The sequence below is a fragment of the Salvelinus namaycush genome, chromosome 1 (genome assembly GCF_016432855.1).
Source record: "Salvelinus namaycush isolate Seneca chromosome 1, SaNama_1.0, whole genome shotgun sequence".
NCBI classification, from domain to species: domain Eukaryota; kingdom Metazoa; phylum Chordata; class Actinopteri; order Salmoniformes; family Salmonidae; genus Salvelinus; species Salvelinus namaycush.
Genome location: NC_052307.1, coordinates 18,009,206 through 18,031,705, shown reverse-complemented (window position 1 = coordinate 18,031,705; position 22,500 = coordinate 18,009,206). Strand labels below are relative to the sequence as shown.

Here is a 22,500-nt window from a genome sequence, read left to right as displayed (position 1 = left end):
TCTGGATGATAGCGGGGTGAACAGGCAGTGGCTCGGGTGGTTGTTGTCCTTGATGATCTTTATGGCCTTCCTGTGACATCGGGTGGTGTAGGTGTCCTGGAGGGCAGGTAGTTTGCCCCCGGTGATGCGTTGTGCAGACCTCACTACCCTCTGGAGAGCCTTACGGTTGTGGGCGGAGCAGTTGCCGTACCAGGCGGTGATACAGCCCGACAGGATGCTCTCGATTGTGCATCTGTAGAAGTTTGTGAGTGCTTTTGGTGACAAGCCGAATTTCTTCAGCCTCCTGAGGTTGAAGAGGCGCTGCTGCGCCTTCTTCACAACGCTGTCTGTGTGGGTGGACCAATTCAGTTTGTCCGTGATGTGTACACCGAGGAACTTAAAACTTTCCACCTTCTCCACTACTGTCCCGTCGATGTGGATAGGGGGGTGCTCCCTCTGCTGTTTCCTGAAGTCCACAATCATCTCCTTTGTTTTGTTGACGTTGAGTGTGAGGTTATTTTCCTGACACCACACTCCGAGGGCCCTCACCTCCTCCCTGTAGGCCGTCTCGTTGTTGTTGGTAATCAAGCCTACCACTGTAGTGTGGTGACTTTAAAGGCACAGATACAAAGACAGATGCAAAACTGCACATGTGTAAACACAGTCATCACTTATGAGCCAGTATGAGAAGTGAATGTATCCCCAAGGCTCATCCCCTTTAAAATGCAAAATAAGATACACACTTCAGTTTGGAAGATAAAAACGTGAGTCCTGTGAGTCTGCTACATTGGTCGGTAATAAGGGAACATCAACAACAGTACGATTGGGGCCATAGCTGTGGTCTCACTCACCAATGGCTTTTGCTTGAGACCACAGTTGGGATAGATGGTAAGTTATTAGATTTCCTTTCAGTTGAAGCTGGTCTTTATTTGAGCCTGCTTTGTCGGTATAGGTTGGACAGTAACGTTACAGTAAAGCCCTGTTGGTTGGGTTCCTGGTGGGGCCTAGCGAGGGGTGTAGGGACACAGGAAGTGTGAATGAGTCATTGAGGAGCAGAGATGGAGAGAGGCCCCTGTGACATAAAGTACCATTCCCCCCCCTAATGAGGGGAACTTGCACCCTCCCTCTTCTCACACTCTTGGTCTCCCTCTTCCATTTTAACTCACTCGCTCCCCGTTGCTCCTTCGCAGGTGACAGTGGGTTGTTTTTAAGCTCCTAACGAGGTCTGTGACCCTACACTGACCAGTAGATCTGTAGCACTCTGTGCCTCATAAGCCAATCACAATGACAGCAGGTCCAATTAGCTGTCCACTGTCTCTCTAATATTAGCAGACACTTTTATCCAAAGAGACTTACAGTAAGGCACACATACATTTCCGCATTGGGTGGGCCAAGCAGGAGTCGAACCCACAATGTTGGTGTTGCAAGTGCCATGCTCTACCAGCTGTGCCACAGGACCATTTCTCTGATAGCAGATTCAGTTGGCCGTGTGCCTCAGGGAGACCTTGTAACAACAGCCTAACGCCATTCCTGGGTGCTCATCTCACAATGCTACAGTCAGTGATCGTGTGTCGCCGATTTGTCAGCCAGGTGTGTGTGCTGTGTCCATGTCTGGGTGTGTCTGGATGTGTTTACACATGTGCAGTTTTGCATCTGTCTTTGTATCTGTGCCTTTAAAGTCACCAAGGAGCACTTGTCACCTGCTAGCTCTGTGAAGCCATGGCAGACAAACGCAGGTGTGTGTCTGAGAACGTGTGGTGTTCAGCCCTGACTGTCCTTCTTCTTAGAAGAGACTGCCCACTGTTGGCCATAGAAGGCATGCTCATTACAAACCCAAATTAGCCTGGCAACAATTCACCTTCATATGGTCAAATATTGGTTGAAGCATCAATGCCATTGCTTGCAGCCATAACAAACGTCAAGTTCTCCTAGATATTGATTGAGATTATGGGAAGGATTTGGAGTGGAAAGGTAGTCTAACTGAAAAAGGATGTTTTGTAAACTTGTCAAACATTTTAGCAATTAGCTAAAATGATAGGTGGTGTTATGTTTCTGCTGGTGATGCTGGTGGTGTTATGTTTCTGGTGGTGATGCTGGTGGTGTTATGTTTCTGGTGGTGATGCTGGTGGTGTTTTTGATAAGACTATTGCAATAACAACATAATGGTGAATTACAGTAAGTGCAATCCAATTGAATTTAGCTTCACGCCCTCTCAACCAGTACATCAGCCTAAAATTCAAAGTCCCTGGATGGGGCACTGCTGCGCCCTAGCTTTGGAAGATGGGTATCACAGCTCTTATGGGTAGGCTATCACAGCACTGAGTGAGTGGGTGATTGAGCGAGCGAGTTCGATTAAGTGCACCGGGCTATGGCCCATGACGTGAACACGCAAAAGCGGTGAGGGAGGAGCGCCCTTCTCAAATGGACAGTAATCAGCGCCCCTCTGCAGTGTTGGGGAGTAGAGAATTTAATTGTAATTTAACCACATTTTGCAGTAGCTTGGTGGTAGTTGAACTAAATTCCCTATCTTGCCCTCGTACCATCACGGTCACCTAATCATCCCCAGCTTACAATTGGCTCATTCATCCCCCCTCCTCTCCCCTGTAACCATTCCCCAGGTCATTGCTGTAAATGAGAACGTGTTCTCAGTCAACTTACCTGGTAAATTAAGGGTTAAGTAAAATAAAATAAAAATTATTGGTAGTGTTTTCAGTAGTTACAGTTGAAGTCGGATGTTTACATACACCTTAGCCAAATACATTTAAACTCAGTTTTTCACAATTTCACATTTAATCCTAGTAAAAAATCCCTGTTAGGTCAGTTAGGATCACCAATTTATTTTAAGAATGTGAAATGTCAGAATAATAGTAGAGAGAATGATTTATTTCAGCTTTTATTTCTTTCATCACATTCCCAGTGGGTCAGAAGTTTACATACACTCAATTAGTATTTGGTAGCATTGCCTTTAAATTGTTTAACTTGGGTCAAACATTTCGGGTAGCCTTCCACAAGCTTCCCACAATAAATTGGGTGAATTTTGGCCCATTCCTCCTGACAGAGCTGGTGTAACTAAGTCAGGTTTGTAGGCCTCCTTACTCGCACACGCTTTTTCAGTTCTGCCCACACATTTTCAATGGGATTAAGGTCAGGGCTTTGTGATGGCCACTCCAATACCTTGACTTTGTTGTCCTTAAGCCATTTTGCCACAACTTTGGAAGTATGCTTAGGGTCATTGTCCATTTGGAAGACCCATTTGCGACCAAGCTTTACCTTCCTGACGGATGTCTTGAGATGTTGCTTCAATATTTCCACATAATGGTCCTTCCTCATGATGCCATCTATTTTGTGAAGTGCACCAGTCCCTCCTGCAGCAAAGCACCCCCACAACATGAGGCTGCCACCCCCGTGCTTCACGGTTGGGATGGTGTTCTTCGGCTTGCAAGCCTCCGCCTTTTTCCTCCAAACATAACGATGGTCATTATGGCCAAACAGTTCCATTTTTGTTTCATCAGACCAGAGGACATTTCTCCAGAAAGTATGATCTTTGTCCCCATGTGCAGTTGCAAACCGCAGTCTGGCTTTTTTATGGCGGTTTTGGAGCAGTGGCTTCTTCCTTGCTGAGCGGCCTTTCAGGTTATGTCGATATAGGACTCGTTTTACTGTGGATATAGATACTTTTGTACCTATTTACTCCAGCATCTTCACAAGGTCCTTTGCTGTTGTTCTGGAATTGATTTAAACTTTTCGCACCAAAGTACGTTCATCTCTAGGAGACAGAACGCGTCTCCTTCCTGAGCGGTATGACGGCTGTGTGGTCCCATGGTGTTTATACTTGGGTACTATTGCTTGTACAGATGAACGTGGTACCTTTAGTGTTTGGAATCTGCTCCCAAGGATGAACCAGACTTGTGGGGGTCTACAATTTTTTTCTGATGTCTTGGCTGATTTCTTTTGATTTTCCCATGATGTCAAGCAAAGAGGCACTGAGTTTGAAGGTAGGCCTTGAAATACATCCACAGATACACCTCCAATTGACTCAAATGATGTCAATTAGCCTATCAGAAGCTTCTAATGCCTTGACACCATTTTCTGGAATTTTCCCAAATTTTTAAAGGCACAGCCAACTTAGTGTATGCAAACTTCTGACCCACTGGAATTGTGATACAGTGAATTATAAGTGAAATAATCTGTCTGTAAACAATTGTTGGAAAAATTACTTGTGTCATGCACAAAGTAGATGGCTTAACCGACTTGCCAAAACTATAGTTTGTTAACAAGAAAATTCTGGAGTGGTTGAAAAACAAGTTTTAATAACACCTACCTAAATGTATGTAAACTTCCGACCTCAACTGTAATTACTTTTTTGCCATGTAGCGATGTAGCTAACTACTGGAACGAAACACTACTTTTCTTTGTAAAAAGAAAAGAAAATATGAGTGAAGTAGGCAAGAATTTCCTTTAATTTTAGTCATCAGACCTGCCTCTTTCTCAGTGGATACATCGTTTTTTTGTTTAATAGGCTAAATTACACATTATGTTAACATCTGACTCCAGAGTGATCTGTTCTTGCAATTTGTAGTCTATGACATTTCAGATTTAGATATGATAATTCTTCACGAAGTAGTTTGGATGTAGTGAACTACTTTTTCAAAATAACTTTAGAAAACTATATTTTAGTTTAGCTTAACTTCTTCCAGTGTGAAGTAATTGGTAGCTTGGTAAACTATATTTTAGTTTAGCTTAACTTCTTCCAGTGTGAAGTAATTGGTAGCTTGGTAAACTATATTTTCAGAGTAGCTTCCCCAACATTGCTGCTCAGTCATGTTGTCAACAAGGTTCCAAACCAAATGCAATCAATGCTAACCCGGTTCACCCGGGGCAGGCCCAGGACATTTATCGAATCCCCTCAGTGAGTGAGTGAGTGAGTGAGTGAGTGAGTGAGTGAGTGAGTGAGTGAGTGAGTGAGTGAGTGAGTGAGTGGGTGAGTGGGTGAGTGGGTGAGTGGGTGAGTGGGTGAGTGGGTGAGTGAGTGAGTGAGTGAGTGAGTGAGTGAGTGAGTGAGTGAGTGAGTGAGTATTATCTTCTTAGCTGTTTCAGATGGACTTAGAGACAGACAGTAATAGTGTCTCTCTTAGAGACTTAGACTTAGAGACAGACCGTAATAGCACTGCTGTCTAAAGTAACTGACATATAAAGTATCAGCCAGTAGCTGTGTACCCGCCCCTCTGCACAATCATTCAGTCTCTCTCTCTCTCTCTCTCTCTCTCTCTCTCTCTCTCTCTCTCTCTCTCTCTCTCTCTCTCTCTCTCTCTCTCTCACCTTATCTCATGCTTCTCCCTCCACCTCTCCTTCCTCCCTCTCATCTCGTAGAGGGTAGATGTCCAGTGGAGCTCTCTAGAAGGAGTGTCCTCCCTGGCGCTTGTGTGTGTGTGTGTGTGTGTGTGTGAGTGAGTGTGTGTGTGTGTCTCTACCGTGTGTGTGTGTGTCTGCTGTAAGGGAGTGTTCCCTTGCACGTATGTGTGTGAGTGTTTGTTTCAGCTGTGAGTGTGGAGGTGCAGTAAGATGAGTCTGCCAGCGAACTCCGAGTCTCTTGAGAGGATAGCACGCTACCGCCATGCCTGCTCCAGTGGCTCTCCATACGCCACCAACAAGCCCATCGACATCAAAGCCAGGAGGAGAGGGTAACTGGGCACTGGGGATAGGGGAGGGAGGGTAGGCTATTGTGACTGCATTTATTATTAATCGACCAATATGTCATGTTTCTGTTTAGTTATTATTCCAAGGCTAGATGTCCAGTGGCGCTCTCTAGAAGGGGAGCAGTTTTGTCCCAGAGAAAACTGTCTTGAGATGGACTAGAATGGGATTGTTGCTGTGATTCTTGGACTGTCATAGTTCTTTTTCAACTGCTCCCCCTCACAAAGCTTTCTGTTTCATCAGTAAACAGGCAGATATTCCTTGTGTGTGAGAGATCGTAGAGGAGCAGACAGGGGAAGTTGAACATGTCATAGAGCTCTATTAGCCAACTGGATTGATCAATAATAGTTCTTTAAAGCACTTCCTCATTTTGTGTGTGTGAATGCTCTTCACACACACTTATCTAAGCCCTACCTGGCCTACCGGTGATAAATAGCTCCACCAGGGCAACCCTAACAAACAGATCAGCGTTCACATTGAAGTGCGCCACAGTGTTATGTAAAATGTCGTTGCTCTGTTTCTCAGCCGCTGGGCTATTTTGATCACTATTTTGTTGCTGAGAATTTTTCTGCTCCGCAGGAAATGTTAATGCAAATGAGCTTTGTGATTTACATACATTCACTGAAAACCCACACTGACGCAGTTAAATGCACATTTCTTGTACAGTGGCTTCAGAAAGTATTCACACACCTTGACTTTACCAAAATGTCGTTGTGTTACAAAGTGGGATTTAAATGGATTTAATTTCTTTTGAATTGTCAACGATCTACACAAAATACTCTAATGTCAAAGTAAAAAAAAAAAACATATGTATATACAGTACCAGTCAAAAGTTTGGACACACCTACTCATTCAAGGGTTATTCTTTATTTTTACTATTTTCTACATTGAAATAACACATATGGAGTCATGTAGTAACCAAAAAAGTGTTAAAGAAATCTAAATATATTTGAGATTCTTCAAAGTAGCCACCCTTTGCCTTGTTGACAGCTTTGCACACTCTTGGCATTCTCCCAACCAGCTTCATGAGGTAGTCACCTGGAATGCATTTCAATTAACAAGTGTGCCTTCTTAAAAGTTAATTTGTGGAATTTCTTTCCTTAATGTGTTTGAGCCAATCAGTTGTGTTGTGACAAGGTAGGGGTGTTATACAGAAGATAGCCCTATTTGGTAAAAGACCAAGTCCATATTATGGCAAGAACAGCTCAAATAAGCAAAGAGAAACGACAGTGTCACGTTCCTGACCTGTTTTCTGTTAGTTTTGTATGTGTTAGTTGGTCAGGACGTGAGTTTGGGTGGACAGTCTATGTTTTGTGTTTCTATGTTGGTTTATGGGTACCTGATATGGTTCTCAATTAGAGGCAGGTGGTTTTCATCTCCTCTGATTGAGAATCATATTAAGGTAGGTGTTTTCACTTTGTTTGTTGTGGGTGGTTGTCTCCTGTGTCAGTGTCTGTGTATGTTACGCCACACGGGACTGTTTCGGTTTTGTTTGTTTGTTCGTTTTATGTAGTCATTTTTCCGGTTCGTGCGTTCTTCGTGTTTCATGTAAGTTCGTCGTCCAGGTCTGTCTACATCGTTTATTGTTTTGTAATTATTCAAGTGTTCGTCGTGTTTTCTGTTTTGTTTATTAAATATCATGTCTTATCACAACGCTGCGTCTTGGTTCAATCCATGCTCCTCCTCTTCGGATGAAGAGGAAGAGGAAAGCCGTTACAGAACCACCCACCTTACCAGAACCAAGCAGCGTGAATTCGAGCAGTGGCCTGCTACACAGGATTATTGGAGTTGGGAGGAAATATTGGACGGGAAAGGTCCATGGGCACCGCCGGGAGAATATCGCCGTCCCAAAGCTGAGCTGGAGGCAGCGAAAGCAGAGAGGCGGCGATATGAGGAGGCAGCAAGGAGACGTGGCTGGAAGCCGGAGAATCAAGCTCAAGACCGGAGTTATGAAGGTACGCGGCTAGCACGGAAGCCCGTGAAGAAACCCCAAAAATTTCTTGGGGGGGGGGGGGGGGGCTAAGAGGTAGTGGGCCAAGGGCAGGTAGGAGACCTGCGCCCACTTCTCAGGCTAACCGTGGAGAGCGGGAGTACGGGCAGACACCGTGTTACGCAGTAGAGCGCACGGTGTCTCCTGTACGTGTGCATAGCCCGGTGCGGGTTATTCCACCTCCCCGCACTGGTAGGGCTAGATTGAGCATTGAGCCAAGTGCCATGAAGCCGGCTCTACATATCTGGCCACCAGTGCGTCTCCTCGGGCCGGCTTACATGGCACCAGCCTTACGCATGGTGTCCCCGGTTCGCCTACATAGCCCGGTGCGGGTTATTCCACCTCCCCGCACTGGTCGGGCGACGGGGATTATTCAACCAGGTAAGGTTGGGCAGGCTCAATGCTCAAGGGAGCCAGTACGCCTGCACGGTCCGGTATTTCCGGCGCCACCTTCCCGCCCCAGCCTAGTACCACCAGTGCCTACACCACGCACCAGGCTTCCAGTGCGTTTCCAGAGCCCTGTTCCTCCTCCACGCACTCTCCCTATGGTGCGTGTCTCCAGCCCAGTGCCTCCAGTTCCGGCACCACGCACTAAGCCACCTGTGCGTCTCCAGAGCCCTGTACGCACTGTTCCTTCTCCCCGCACTCGCCCTAAGGTGCGTGCCCTTAGCCCGGTACCACCAGTGCCGGTACCACGCACCAGGCCTATAGTGCGCTTCGAGAGGTCAGTGTGCCCTGTCCCTGCTCCCCGCACTAGCCTGAAGGTGCGTGTCCTTAGCCCGGTGCCTCCAGTTCCGGCACCACGCACCAGGCCTACAGTGCGCCTCATCCGGCCAGAGCCATCCGTCTCCCCAGCGCCATCTGAGCCATCCGTCTCCCCAGCGCCATCTGAGAAATCCGTCTCCCCAGCGCCATCTGAGCCATCCGTCTCCCCAGCGCCATCTGAGCCATCCGTCTCCCCAGCGCCATCTGAGCCATCCGTCTCCCCAGCGCTATCTGAGCCATCCGTCTGCCCAGTGCCGTCTGAGCCATCCGTCTGTCCCGAGCCATTAGAGCCACCCGTCTGTCCCGAGCCGTCAGAGCCGTTAGTCAGTCAGGAGCCGCTAGAGCCATTCGTCAGTCAGGATCTGCCAGAGCCGCCAACCAGACAGGATCTGCCAGAGCCGCCAACCAGACAGGATCTGCCAGAGCCGCCAACCAGACAGGATCTGCCAGAGCCGCCAACCAGACAGGATCTGCCAGAGCCACCAACCAGACAGGATCTGCCAGAGCCGCCAACCAGACAGGATCTGCCAGAGCCGCCAACCAGACAGGATCTGCCAGAGCCGCCAACCAGCCATGAGCGTCCAGAGCCGTCAGCCAGCCATGAGCGTCCAGAGCCGTCAGCCAGCCATGAGCGTCCAGAGCCGTCAGCCAGCCATGAGCGTCCAGAGCCGTCAGCCAGCCATGAGCGTCCAGAGCCGTCAGCCAGCCATGAGCGTCCAGAGCCGTCAGCCAGCCATGAGCGTCCAGAGCCGTCAGCCAGCCATGAGCGTCCAGAGCCGTCAGCCAGCCATGAGCGTCTAGAGCCGTCAGCCAGCCATGAGCGTCCAGAGCCGTCAGCCAGCCATGAGCAGCCCCTCAGCCCGGAGCTGTCATTAATCCAGAACTGCCCCTCAGTCCAGAGCTGTCTCTCTGTCCGGAGCTGCCCTTCAGTCCGGAGTTGCCCCTCTATCCTGAGCTACCTCTCTATCCTGACCTATCTCTCTGTCTTGAGCTATCTCTCTGTCCTGTGCTACCTTATCCTGGTGCTGCCCCTTATCTTGATGTTACCATGTAAATTAAGTGGGTGTAATAGGAGGGTGGTCATTCTAAGGGGGAGACATAAGCTGGGATTGACTATGGTGGGGTGGGGACCTCGCCCAGAGCCTGAGCCACCACCGTGGTCAGATGCCCACCCAGACCCTCCCCTAGACTTTGTGCTGGTGCGCCCGGAGTTCGCACCTTAAGGGGGGGGTTATGTCACGTTCCTGACCTGTTTTCTGTTAGTTTTGTATGTGTTAGTTGGTCAGGAAGTGAGTTTGGGTGGGCAGTCTATGTTTTGTGTTTCTATGTTGGTTTATGGGTACCTGATATGGTTCTCAATTAGAGGCAGGTGGTTTTCATCTCCTCTGATTGAGAATCATATTAAGGTAGGTGTTTTCACTTTGTTTGTTGTGGGTGGTTGTCTCCTGTGTCAGTGTCTGTGTATGTTACGCCACACGGGACTGTTTCGGTTTTGTTTGTTCGTTCGTTTTATGTAGTCATTTTTCCTGTTCGTGCGTTCTTCGTGTTTCATGTAAGTTCGTCGTCCAGGTCTGTCTACATCGTTTATTGTTTTGTAATTATTCAAGTGTTCGTCGTGTTTTCTGTTTTGTTTATTAAATATCATGTCTTATCACAACGCTGCGTCTTGGTTCAATCCATGCTCCTCCTCTTCGGATGAAGAGGAAGAGGAAAGCCGTTACAGACAGCCCATCATTACTTTAAGACATGAAGGTCAGTCAATCCAGAAAATGTCAAGAACTTTAAAAGTGTCTTCAAGTGCAGTCGCCAAAACCATCAAGTGCTATGATGAAACTGATTCTCATGAGGACCGCCACAAGAAAGTAAGACACAGAGCTACCTCTGCTGCAGAGGATAAGTTCAGTAGAGTTACTAGCCTCAGAAATTGCAGCCCAAATAAATGCTTCACAGAATTCAAGTAACAGGGGCGGCAGATAGCCTAGTGGTTAGAGCATTGGGCCAGTAACCGAAAGGTTGCTAAATCGAATCCCTCAGCTGACCCTGAACAATGCAGTTAATCCACTGTTCCTTGGCCGTCATTGTAAATAAGAATTTGTTCTTAATGGACTTGCCTAGTTAAATTTGGGTTAAAATAAAAAACAGACACATCTCAACATCAACTGTTCAGAGGAGACTGCATGAATCAGGCTTTCATGGTTGAATTGCTGAAAATAAGCCACTACTAAAGGACACCAATAAGAAGCAGAGACTTGCTTGGGCCAAGAAACATGGTCATTAGACTGGTGGAAATCTGTCCTTTTGTCACGATCGTCTTGCTGTGAGAGATTGGACCAAGGCGCAGCGTGTGCAAAATACATCTTCTTTATTTTAAGAAGAGAGAAAAACAAACAAGAAACGAACAACTAATTACGAACTAACAAAATAACAAAACTGACAACCGTGAAGCTATAAAGACAGATAGTGCTGACACAAACACTACACATAGACAATTACCCACAAATGCATGATGCCCATGGCTGCCTTAAATATGGCTCCCAATCAGAGACAAATGAAAGACATCTGTCTCTGATTGAGAACCACTCAGGCAACCATAGACATACCTAGACACATTCACTCAACCATAGACATACCTAGAAACATTAACTCAACCATAGACATACCTAGAAACATTCACTCAACACAAACTCATACACTACACCCAACACCCCCTTTACCATATAACCACCCAAAACGACAAAACACAAACATTCCCCATGTCACACCCTGACCTAACTAAAATAATAAAGAAAACAAAGAATACTAAGGCCAGGGCGTGACATAACCCCCCCCTTAAGGTGCGAACTCCGGGCGCACCAGCATAAAGTCTAAGGGAGGGTCTGGGTGGGCGTCTGTCCACGGTGGCGGCTCTGGCACTGGTCGTGGTCCCCACCCCACCATAGTCACTACCCGCTTTCGTAGCCTCCTCCAAATGGCCACCCTCCACATTAACCCCACTGGATTAAGGGGCATCACCGGACTAAGGGGCAGCACCGGACTAAGGGGCAGCGCCGGACTAAGGGGCAGCACCGGACTAAGGGGCAGCACCAGGATAAGGGGCAGCACCAGGATAAGGGGCAGCACCAGGATAAGGGGCAGCTCCGGACTGAGGGACGGCAGCTCCGGACTGAGGGACGGATCCTGGCTGGATGACGGCTCTGGCGGATCCTGGCTGGACGGCTCTGGCGGATCCTGGCTGGACGGCTCATGGCTGGCTGACGGATCTGGCTGCTCATGGCTGGCTGACGGATCTGGCTGCTCATGGCTGGCTGACGGATCTGGCTGCTCATGGCTGGCTGACGGATCTGGCTGCTCATGGCTGGCTGACGGATCTGGCTGCTCATGGCTGGCTGACGGATCTGGCTGCTCATGGCTGGCTGACGGATCTGGACGCTCATGGCTGGCTGACGGCTCTGGCAGATCCTGTCTGGTTGGCGGCTCTGGCAGATCCTGTCTGGTTGGCGGCTCTGGCAGATCCTGTCTGGTTGGCGGCTCTGGCAGATCCTGTCTGGTTGGCGGCTCTGGCAGATCCTGTCTGGTTGGCGGCTCTGGCAGATCCTGACTGACGAATGGCTCTAGCGGCTCCTGACTGACTAACGGCTCTGACGGCTCGGGACAGACGGGCGGCTCTAATGGCTCGGGACAGACGGATGGCTCAGACGGCACTGGGCAGACGGATGGCTCAGATGGCGCTGGGGAGACGGATGGCTCAGATGGCGCTGGGGAGACGGATGGCTCAGATGGCGCTGGGGAGACGGATGGCTCAGATGGCGCTGGGGAGACGGATGGCTCAGATGGCGCTGGGGAGACGGATGGCTCAGATGGCACTGGGCAGACGGATGGCTCTGGCCGGATGAGGCGCACTGTAGGCCTGGTGCGTGGTGCCGGAACTGGAGGCACCGGGCTAAGGACACGCACCTTCAGGCTAGTGCGGGGAGAAGGAACAGGGCATACTGGACCCTGGGGACGCACATTAGGCCTAGTGCGTGGTGCCGGAACTGGTGGTACCGGGCTGGGGACACGCATCTCAGGGCTAGTGCGGGGAGCAGCAACAGGATGCACAGGACTCTGGAGACGCACAGGAGGCTTGGTGCGTGGTGCCGGAATTGGTGGTACCGGGCTGGAGACACGCACCATAGGGCGAGTGCGTGGAGTAGGAACAGGGCTCTGGAGACACACTGGAAGCCTGTTGCGTGGTGTAGGCACTGGTGGAACTGGACTGGGGCGGGGAGGTGGCGCCGGAAATACCGGACCGTGCAGGCGTACTGGCTCCCTTGAGCACCGAGCCTGCCCAACCTTACCTGGTTGAATGCTCCCCGTCGCCCGACCAGTGCGGGGAGGTGGAATAACCCGCACCGGGCTATGTAGGCGAACCGGGGACACCATGCTTAAGGCTGGTGCCATGTATGCCGGCCCGAGGAGACGCACTGGAGACCAGACGCGTTGAGCCGGCTTCATGGCACCTGGCTCAATGCCCAATCTAGCCCTACCAGTGCGGGGAGGTGGAATAACCCGCACCGGGCTATGAACACGTACAGGAGACACCGTGCGCTCTACTGCGTAACACGGTGTTCGCCCGTACTCCCGCTCTCCACGGTTAGCCTGGGAAATGGGCGCAGGTCTCCTACCTGCCCTCGGCCCACTACCTCTAAGCCCCCCCCCAAGAAATTTTTTGGGCTGACTCACAGGCTTCCTACCGCGTCGTCGTGCTGCCTCCATTCGCCGGTATCCCTCCTCGCACTGCGCCAGAGAATCCCAGGTGGGCTCCGGCACTCGCCCTGGGTCGATCGCCCACCTGTCGATCTCCTCCCACGTAGTGTAGTCCAGATTACGCTCCCATTGCCATTCCTCCTTGCGCTGCTCCTGTTGCCGCTTATCACGCTGCTTGATCCCGCATTGGTGGGTAATTCTGTCACGATCGTCTTGCTGTGAGAGATTGGACCAAGGCGCAGTGTGTGCAAAATACATCTTCTTTATTTTAAGAAGAGAGAAAAACAAACAAGAAACGAACAACTAATTACGAACTAACAAAATAACAAAACTGACGACCGTGAAGCTATAAAGACAGATAGTGCTGACACAAACACTACACATAGACAATTACCCACAAATGCATGATGCCCATGGCTGCCTTAAATATGGCTCCCAATCAGAGACAAATGAAAGACATCTGTCTCTGATTGAGAACCACTCAGGCAACCATAGACATACCTAGACACATTCACTCAACCATAGACATACCTAGAAACATTAACTCAACCATAGACATACCTAGAAACATTCACTCAACACAAACTCATACACTACACCCAACACCCCCTTTACCATATAACCACCCAAAACGACAAAACACAAACATTCCCCATGTCACACCCTGACCTAACTAAAATAATAAAGAAAACAAAGAATACTAAGGCCAGGGCGTGACACCTTTGGTGATTCCAAATTTGAGATGTTTGGTTTTGGCTTTGTGAGACGCAGAGTAGGTGAACGGATGATTTCTGCATGTGTGGTTCCAATCATGAAGCATGGAGGAGGAAGTGTGATGGTGTGGGGGTGCATTGCTGGTGACATTGTCTGTCATTTATTTAGAATTCAAGGCACACTTAACCAGCATGGCTACCACAGCATTCTGAAATGACATGCCATCCCATCTGGTTTGCGCTTAGTGGGACTATCATTTGTTTTTCAACAGGACAATGACCCAAAACACACCTCCAGGCTGTGTAAGGGCTATTTGACCAAGAAGGAGAGTGATGGTGACCTGGTCTCCACAATCAACCGACCTCAACCCAATTGAGATGGTTTGGGATGAGTTGGACCACAGAATGAAGGAAAAGTAGCCAACAAGTGCTCAACCTATGTTGGAAAAGCATTTCTCATGAAGCAGATTGAGAGAATGCCAAGAGTGTGCAAAGCTGTCATCAAGGCAAAGGGTGGCTACTTTGAAGAATCTAAAATCTAAAATATATTTAGATTTATTTAACACTTTTTTGGTTACTACATGATTCCATATGTGTTATTTCATAGTTGTGATGTCTTCACTATTATTCTACAATGTAGAAAATAATACAAATAAATAAAAACCCTTGAATTAGTAGGTGTGTCCAAACTTTTGACTGGTACTATATATATATAAATGGAAAATAAATCATTAATATATCTTGATAAGATAAGTATTCAACCCCCTGAATCAATACATGTTAGAATCATCTTTGGTGTCTTTCTGGGTAAGTCTCTAAGAGCTTTCCACACCTGGATTGTGCAAAATTTGCCCATTGTTCTTAAAAAGTCATTGTTGATCATTGCTAGACAGACATTTTCAAGTCTTGCCATAGATTTTCAAGGCGATTTAAGTCAAAACTGTAACTTTTCCAGCAACATTCAACGTCATCTTGGTAAGCAACTCCAGTAAGAGATTTGGCATTGTGTTTTAGGTTACTGTCCTGCTGAAAGGTGCATTTTTCTCTCAGTGTCTGTTGGATAGCAGACTGAACTAAGTTTTCTTTAGGATTTTGCCTGTAGTTAGCTCTATTCCCTTCATTTTTATCCTTAAAAACTCCCTAGGCCTTACCGATGACAAACATACACATAACAGTCACCACCATGCTTGAAAATACGAAGGGTGGTGCTTACTGACGCGTTATGTATGATTTGCCCCAAACATAACACTTTGTATTCAGGACAAAAAGTTAATTTCTTTGCCACATTTTTTGCATTATTACTTTAGTGCCTTATTGCAAACAGGATGCATGTTTTGGAATATTTTTATTCTGTACATGATTTCTTTATTTCACTCTGTCATTTATGTTAGTATTGTGGAGTAACTCCAATGTTGTTGATCCATCCTCAGTTATCTCCCATCACAGCCACTAAACTGCAACTGTTTTAAAGTCACCATTGGGTTCATGGTGAAATCCCTGAGTGGTTTCCTTCCTCACCGGCATCTGTGTTAAGAAGGGCACCTGTATCTTTGTAGGGACTGGGTGTATTGATACACCATCCAAAGTGTAATTAATAACTACACCATGCTTAGAGGGATATTCAATGTCTGCTTTCTTTTTTCTTTTTTTCTTTTCTTTTTTCCCCCTTTGAGAACCATTGGAAAACCTCTCTGGTCTTTTTGGTTGAATCTGTGCTTGAAATTTACTGCTCGACTGAGGGACTGTACAGATAATTGTATATGTGGGGTACAGAGATGGGGTAGTAATTAAAAAAGCATGTTGAACACTATTATTGCACACAGAGTGAGTCCATGCAATAAATTAGGTGACTTATTAAGCACAATTATATTCCTGAACTTATGTAGGCTTGCAATAAGAAAAGGGTTGAATACTTACTGACTCAAGACATTTCAGCTTTTCATTTTTAATTAATTTGTAAACATTCCTAAAAACATAATTCCACTTTGACATTATGAGGTATTTTAAATGCAGGCTGTAACACAACAAAATTTTGAAAACGTCAAGGGGTGTGAAAACTTTCTGAAGGCACTGTAGCCTACTTTTGGCCAGTTAATAGCCTAACTACTGATCAAATAACATTATGGACTAAACTTTCAATTCATGTTGCCGTAGGATTATTTTGTTGTGACAATATCAAATTAAGATCCTGCATCTGTGGCTTTGGTTTTTATAAGGGATTAGTTCTGGTGTTTGGTCTGTATAGATCCAATGTTGCACAGGTGTTGGTCAATATGTGCAGTAGACATTGAAGTGTGTGTGTGTGTGTGTGTGTGTGTGTGTGTGTGTGTGTGTGTGTGTGTGTGTGTGTGTGTGTGTGTGTGTGTGTGTGTGTGTGTGTGTGTGTGTGTGTGTGTGTGTGTGTGTGTGTGTGTGTGTGTGTGGATGCAGCAACATGTTTACTGTTAGATAGAGAGATTGGTGCTATTAGAAGAGTGAAAGGTGACAAATAAGGGAATGGGAGAGCTCCAACAAATCCTGCACTTTACTCCATGTTCTGGGAGATGGCTCCATTCAGTTGATTATTCAGCTTATTGGTTGCTCTAACGCTCATAGCCAAGGCACTTTCCTCCCATTAGTGCTAATTCTGCAGGGTCTGTCTGTCTCTCCAAGTAATCATAGTAATCAGATGTGTGCTTTATGATTATCAAAGCAGGTTATTTCTGTATTTGTGTGTGTGTGTCTGCTCGTACGTATGTGTGTGTGCGTGTGTGAATGACGTGCGTGCATGTGTGTGTGTGTGTAATGTGGAGTGTGAGTCTTGGCGCCATAACCAAGTCATGAGGTAAAGGTCAGAGTGTTATTCTAGACATATAGATATGCGTGGAGCTTGACCTGTGGATTGAGTGGGCTGACCGTCTGTCCTCTGTAGCCTCACTTCAACCTATTTATAACACGTTCAAATCAAATCAAATGGTATTAGTCACATGCGCTGAATACAACAGGTATTTCACCTTACCGTGAAATGCTTACTTACAAACCCCTAACCAACAATGCTGTTTAAAAAATACGAATAGGAACAAGTAATTAAAGAGCAGCAGTAAAATAACAATAGCCAGACTATTACAGAGGTACCGGTACAGAGTCAATGTGCGGGGGCACCAGTTGGTCGAGGTAATTGAGGTAATATGTACATGTAGGTAGAGTTATTAAAGTGACTATGCATAGATGATAACAGAGAGTAGCAGCGGTGTAAAAGGGGGGGGGGGGGCAATGCAAATAGTCTGGGTAGCCATTGCACTGATAGTAGAGTGAATAAGGTCATATGCATCATGAACTCATTTTACGAAGGCCTATTTAACAAAATCAATTCAACCAAGTAACTTTGGAATATTCTGATTCTTAGCTTGGTCTATTCTTGCCTTATTGCTAGGCCTACTTCAGGTTAACTTTCATGACCACTAGGGGAACATAATGCTTTAGAATTGTCCACTGGCACTGCCCCAGCATATACAGTATGCCTATTTCAGCACTAGATGGCAATAATGATCCAAATGACCTGTGTGCTGAACTTGTATTATACCTTTACATGAAACTGAATGTAACTGCTGTACTTCTTAGTTTGAAGCGCTTTGTTATCATATCTTGTGTTTAAGTTGTTAACTCTTTCTTGTTGGGTTGTATGCAACAATGACAGTATGTCACTGTGGACCTGTGAAATTACCACATTTTAAAATAAAAATGTTATTGCCTTTAGCCTGTAACTATGGCCCTGGGTAAGAAAAAACTCAGGGTGTGACTGATGCTTAAACATGAACCAGTGGGTTGTGCCTATTCAACTCCACTTCATTCACTGCCAATGATGACAACGAGTCACGTGATGTGTATACCATGGACAGCCTCAGAATGCAGCCAGCCAGTCAGCCAGCATGAAATCAGTCACATTACTGTACCTCTGCTGTTAGAGAAGCTCATTGGTTTGCCAGCCTCACACAGAGGTTCATCATCTGACTGACTGCGTTGCTGGAGAAACATGGGATGCGTCCCAAATATCACCCTACGGTATTCCCTATGTAGTACACTACAGGGCCCACAGGGGACAGTAGTGCATTATATTGGGAATATGTTGCTATTTGGGACGCACATATGATCATTTCAACAGAGGATATATGGTGGAATGTATGTGTATACTACACCATGACAGGATGTATATATACTACACCATGACAGGATGTATATATACTACACCATGACAGGATGTATATATACTACACCATGACAGGATGTATATATACTACACCATGACAGGATGTATATATACTACACCATGACAGGATGTATATATACTACACCATGACAGGATGTATATATACTACACCATGACAGGATGTATATATACTACACCATGACAGGATGTATATATACTACACCATGAGAGGATGTATATATACTACACCATGACAGGATGTATATATACTACACCATGACAGGATGTATATATACTACACCATGAGAGGATGTATATATACTACACCATGAGAGGATGTATATATACTACACCATGACAGGATGTATATATACTACACCATGACAGGATGTATATATACTACACCATGACAGGATGTATATATACTACACCATGACAGGATGTATATATACTACACCATGACAGGATGTATATATACTACACCATGACAGGATGTATATATACTACACCATGACAGGATGTTATGACAGTGTAACGTCAACCAGGGGATGTTGTCTTTTGTTCTGCCAGAGAAGAGAGAGAAAGAAAGAAAGAAAGAATGAGAGAGAGAAGGAGAAGCCAGGCCACTCAAGCCTCTCTATGAGGGATACTATGGTTGTCATTGGATTTATGTGCTGCTTGGGAACAAATAAAAAATCAACAAATTGATTTGATGTATGTAGAATAGCTGTTTCTCTTCATTTCTGACCTAAAACAAATGCTGTTTGTTAGACTTTATGTGGAGTCAGAAGGTCAGGGAGTAACTAGGCTCAGGGTCCACAAAAGTGACCGGAAGAAGGAATAAGGCAAGTTTGCCCCCAATCAAATGACATCCTGTTTCATCCTGTTGTTGGGTGAATAGGCCTATTCGTTAGCTGATGTATGTGGGTACGCTACATACATTATTACCTCATTATCTGAGGTCAGCATTGATTATGTCGAATTACAGCTCATTGTGTGAGTGTGTGTGTGTGTTCGAGAGTGTGTTTGAGAGTGTGAGAGAGTGTGACGTGCGGCCGATGGTGGCCCCAGTCATGTCTCTTTTCTCTCACACAACATAAAAGAAAAGAAGCAGCACATGAAGCAAATGACCAACGTATTATCCCTCATAGAAAGCCTTGAGTGGGCCAGTTTCTCTCTCTCCCTCTCTTTCTTTCTTTCTCTCTCTCTCCCTCTCTCTTTCTTTCCCTCTCCCTCTTCTCTGGCAGAACAAAAGACAACATCCTCTAGTTGACGTCACGCAATTATGCCAAGGTATATGAGATGCAGGTGTGTGTGTGTTTGTACGTGCGTGTTGCTGTCATAGCCGGGCATTATTACTACCGGGTCTTATTACGAGCTGTTGTTGTGTCTAAGACGTGCGTCATAAGAGAATCACTTAGCTGTCCCATTCAGACCCTAATGAGGAGCTCTCTCTGTCTGTCTCTCTCTCTGTCTGTCTCTCTGTCTGTCTGTCTGTCTGTCTGTCTGTCTGTCTGTCTGTCTGTCTGTCTGTCTGTCTGTCTCTCTCTCTGTCTCTCTCTCTGTCTCTCTGTCTGTCTGTCTGTCTGTCTGTCTGTCTGTCTGTCTGTCTGTCTGTCTCTCTCTCTCTCTCTCTCTCTCTCTCTCTCTCTCTCTCTCTCTCTCTCTCTCTCTCTCTCTCTCTCTCTCTCTCTCTCTCTCTCTCTCTCTCTCTCTCTCTCTCTCTCTCTCTCTCTCTCTCTCTCTCTCTCTCTCTCTCTCTCTCTCTCTCTCTCTCTCTCTCTCTCTCTCTCTCTCTCTCTCTCTCTCTCTCTCTCTCTCTCTCTCTCTCTCTCTCTCTCTCTCTCTCTCTCTCTCTCTCTCTCTCTCTCTCTCTCTCTCTCTCTCTCTCTCTCTCTCTCTCTCTCTCTCTCTCTCTCTCTCTCTCTCTCTCTCTCTCTCTCTCTCTCTCTCTCTCTCTCTCTCTCAGTGACCAGGTTATGAGGTAATTGGGCTTGTGTAGTAGCCCTGCCAGAAACTTTGGCCAAGTTCTGCCATGTGGTGGAAGCCTCCTTGTTTGTTGACAAAACACCTCACACCGAATAGAAGATGATCAAGTTAGACTTATAAGTAACAATAGATGGTCAAGTTACACTTGATATTTAATTGGAAGGATTAGACTTCCTAGAATGTATGAAGTTACCTTGAATTTACATTGTTGGTATGATTTCACGTAACACAATATTTTCACGTTGGAGAATGGTCTGGGGCTAGTCCTCAAACTCTCCTGGTTGGTCACTCATTGTCCCTCCCTCCCTCTCTCCCTCGCTCCACTATTATGCAAGCGGTTTTAAGTCATTGAAGTGTCTTAATATGTAAGAAGATTTTACTTAATTTTCATTGCTCATATTATTACTTTTATTCAGCTACTTTCTGTCCTTACTACACCTGTATTAGTCACTGTGGATAACTTCAATTGTAATTCATTGGAAGTCACAGTGTATTTGTGCCACATGCCACTATGCTACTTCTCTAGCACATTGTGGATAATACAACACGGGTGTTGGTGTTTGGTTACCTTGGCAGCAGTGTGATTGATGTTTGAGACAGCGGCTGTACTATGGGATAGAGCCCCGCCCCTGAAGGAGTTACTGCAACCTCAACAACCCCACCCCTGCCAACACAAACCCCCCCCTCAAGCTGCAGGAAGGAGAGAGAGAGAGAGAGAGAGAGAGCTTACACATGTGGCCAGGGAAGGAGGGAAGAGTCAGAAGACAGAGAGAAAAAAGAGGGAGAAGAAAGAGAGGAGGAGGGCTTATACTCGCTGGCCAGGAAAAGACTGTCGAGAGGGAGAGGTAAGGAAAAAAGTGGAAGAGAATTGACACATGTTGGTAACAACAACAGAGCAAGAGAGAGAGAGTGCAAAGCAGGAGTCCGAGGAAGGGAAAGAGAAAGAAAGGGGGAGAGAGAGAGCGCTAAATAGAGGAGGCGGATCCGACTTACACTGTGGTCTGAGGATTCCTGTGTAGTGAATAGTTTTAGTTGGGACTCCAGTCCTGTGTTCTCTGACTTATATACCAGTCTTTGTTTCTGTCTGGACCATAAGCTCCCAGGCTGGGGCACAGAAGCCCTAAACACAACACGACCACAACAGGAACATTACAGGACCACTCTGTTGGACCCATCTACAGGATTATTGCAGTTCGAAGGAGAGGTGGAAACACGGTCTGAAAATAATCTTATCAGAGCAGGACCGCTTTTTGAGATAACTGTAGAAGTGAAGAGTGACCGCTGTGGTTTGACCACAATCTGAACACAATAGGACCGTTAGACCAGGAGGGGAAAACGTGGGAACTGTGGGAACCGTGGTTTGAACAGGAACACTTTCCTTTCTAGGGAGTTGTGGGGTCTGTGGTTTGACCTGAACAGGACCGTGGGGGCTGTGGCCTGGACAGGACAGTAACGTGTGGGAGAGAAGGTGACATCATGAGTATTGTTATGAAGCCACGATCTCGCTCCATCAGCTCTCTACGGAACATGGAAGGAATCTGGTAAACAGACACACAATGTCTTCCAACCACACACTGTCCTGTTTCTCTCTGTTTCCCCTCTCTCTCTCACCCTTTTCTCTCTCTCCTTTGTCCTGCTACTTTCCTCTCTCACTCACCCCATTTCCAGTCCCCTAGATTCTTACCAGCGGTTTTTCCTCTTATTTTGAGATTAAGATAACTTTATTGGTCAATTGCACATAAGGTCCAACCACTTTTAATCCAACCCCTTCCAAAAGACACAAATATGCCTCTCTCTCTCTCTCTCTCTCTCTCTCTCTCTCTCTCTCTCTCTCTCTCTCTCCTTCCATCATCCTGCGTAAGGCTCTGTCGTTTATCTCCACATTGTCCTCCTCTCCCTGCCTCTGTCTCCTGCCTGTCATCTCAATCCTCTCCGCCCTCTCTCCTGCACCCTTATCATACTTCCCACTGTTCTCTGGTTCCTTTCCTTCTTCAGGCTGTCAAGCTCTGGCCTGTCCGTTCATATTTGTTGTTTTGACTGTGGAACATGAGAAGTTCTTGGTTAACTACAGTAACTGTATGTGAGAGATGTCTTTTTCTAGTCTTCCTCTCTGTTGTACTCTGTTAACTATACAACACAGTGCAAAGAAGAGCAGCCATCCAGCATGAATGTTTGCCTCTGTGCTGTGGTGTCTCTAGTTACTACGTTTCCATCAGAACTCACTATGTCAACACCATACAACAGCCGTTACATACTCTCTCATAAGGTGGTAAAGGCTGTATGTTAATCATCATGTACTCTGGAATGTGTGTCAGTCACTGGCTGAAGTCTCCCTAGCAGCGCCCCCAGGGTTCTCCTCTTCCATAGAATGCACCTCCAGGTGGCTGCTCTCCCTGCCCTCTTCTCTCCCTCCTGTCTCCACTTGTCTAAGGCTTTTT

At 46.5% G+C, this 22,500-nt stretch overlaps 1 protein-coding gene across 2 annotated transcripts in view; it reads left to right on the top strand.

The window, feature by feature from the left end:
* LOC120053554 (cAMP-specific 3',5'-cyclic phosphodiesterase 4D-like) overlaps positions 1 to 22,500 on the top strand; it is a 275,152-nt gene that overhangs the window by 202,278 nt on the left and 50,374 nt on the right. Inside the window, exon 1 of one of the 2 annotated variants that reach the window (XM_039000803.1) lies at positions 5,542 to 5,660. The exons of the other annotated variant lie outside the window; for it this stretch is intronic. Coding sequence (XP_038856731.1) covers positions 5,542 to 5,660 — 119 coding nt within the window. Of the gene's footprint in view, positions 1 to 5,541; positions 5,661 to 22,500 lie in introns of those variants that run through there. 2 annotated transcript variants of the gene reach the window in all.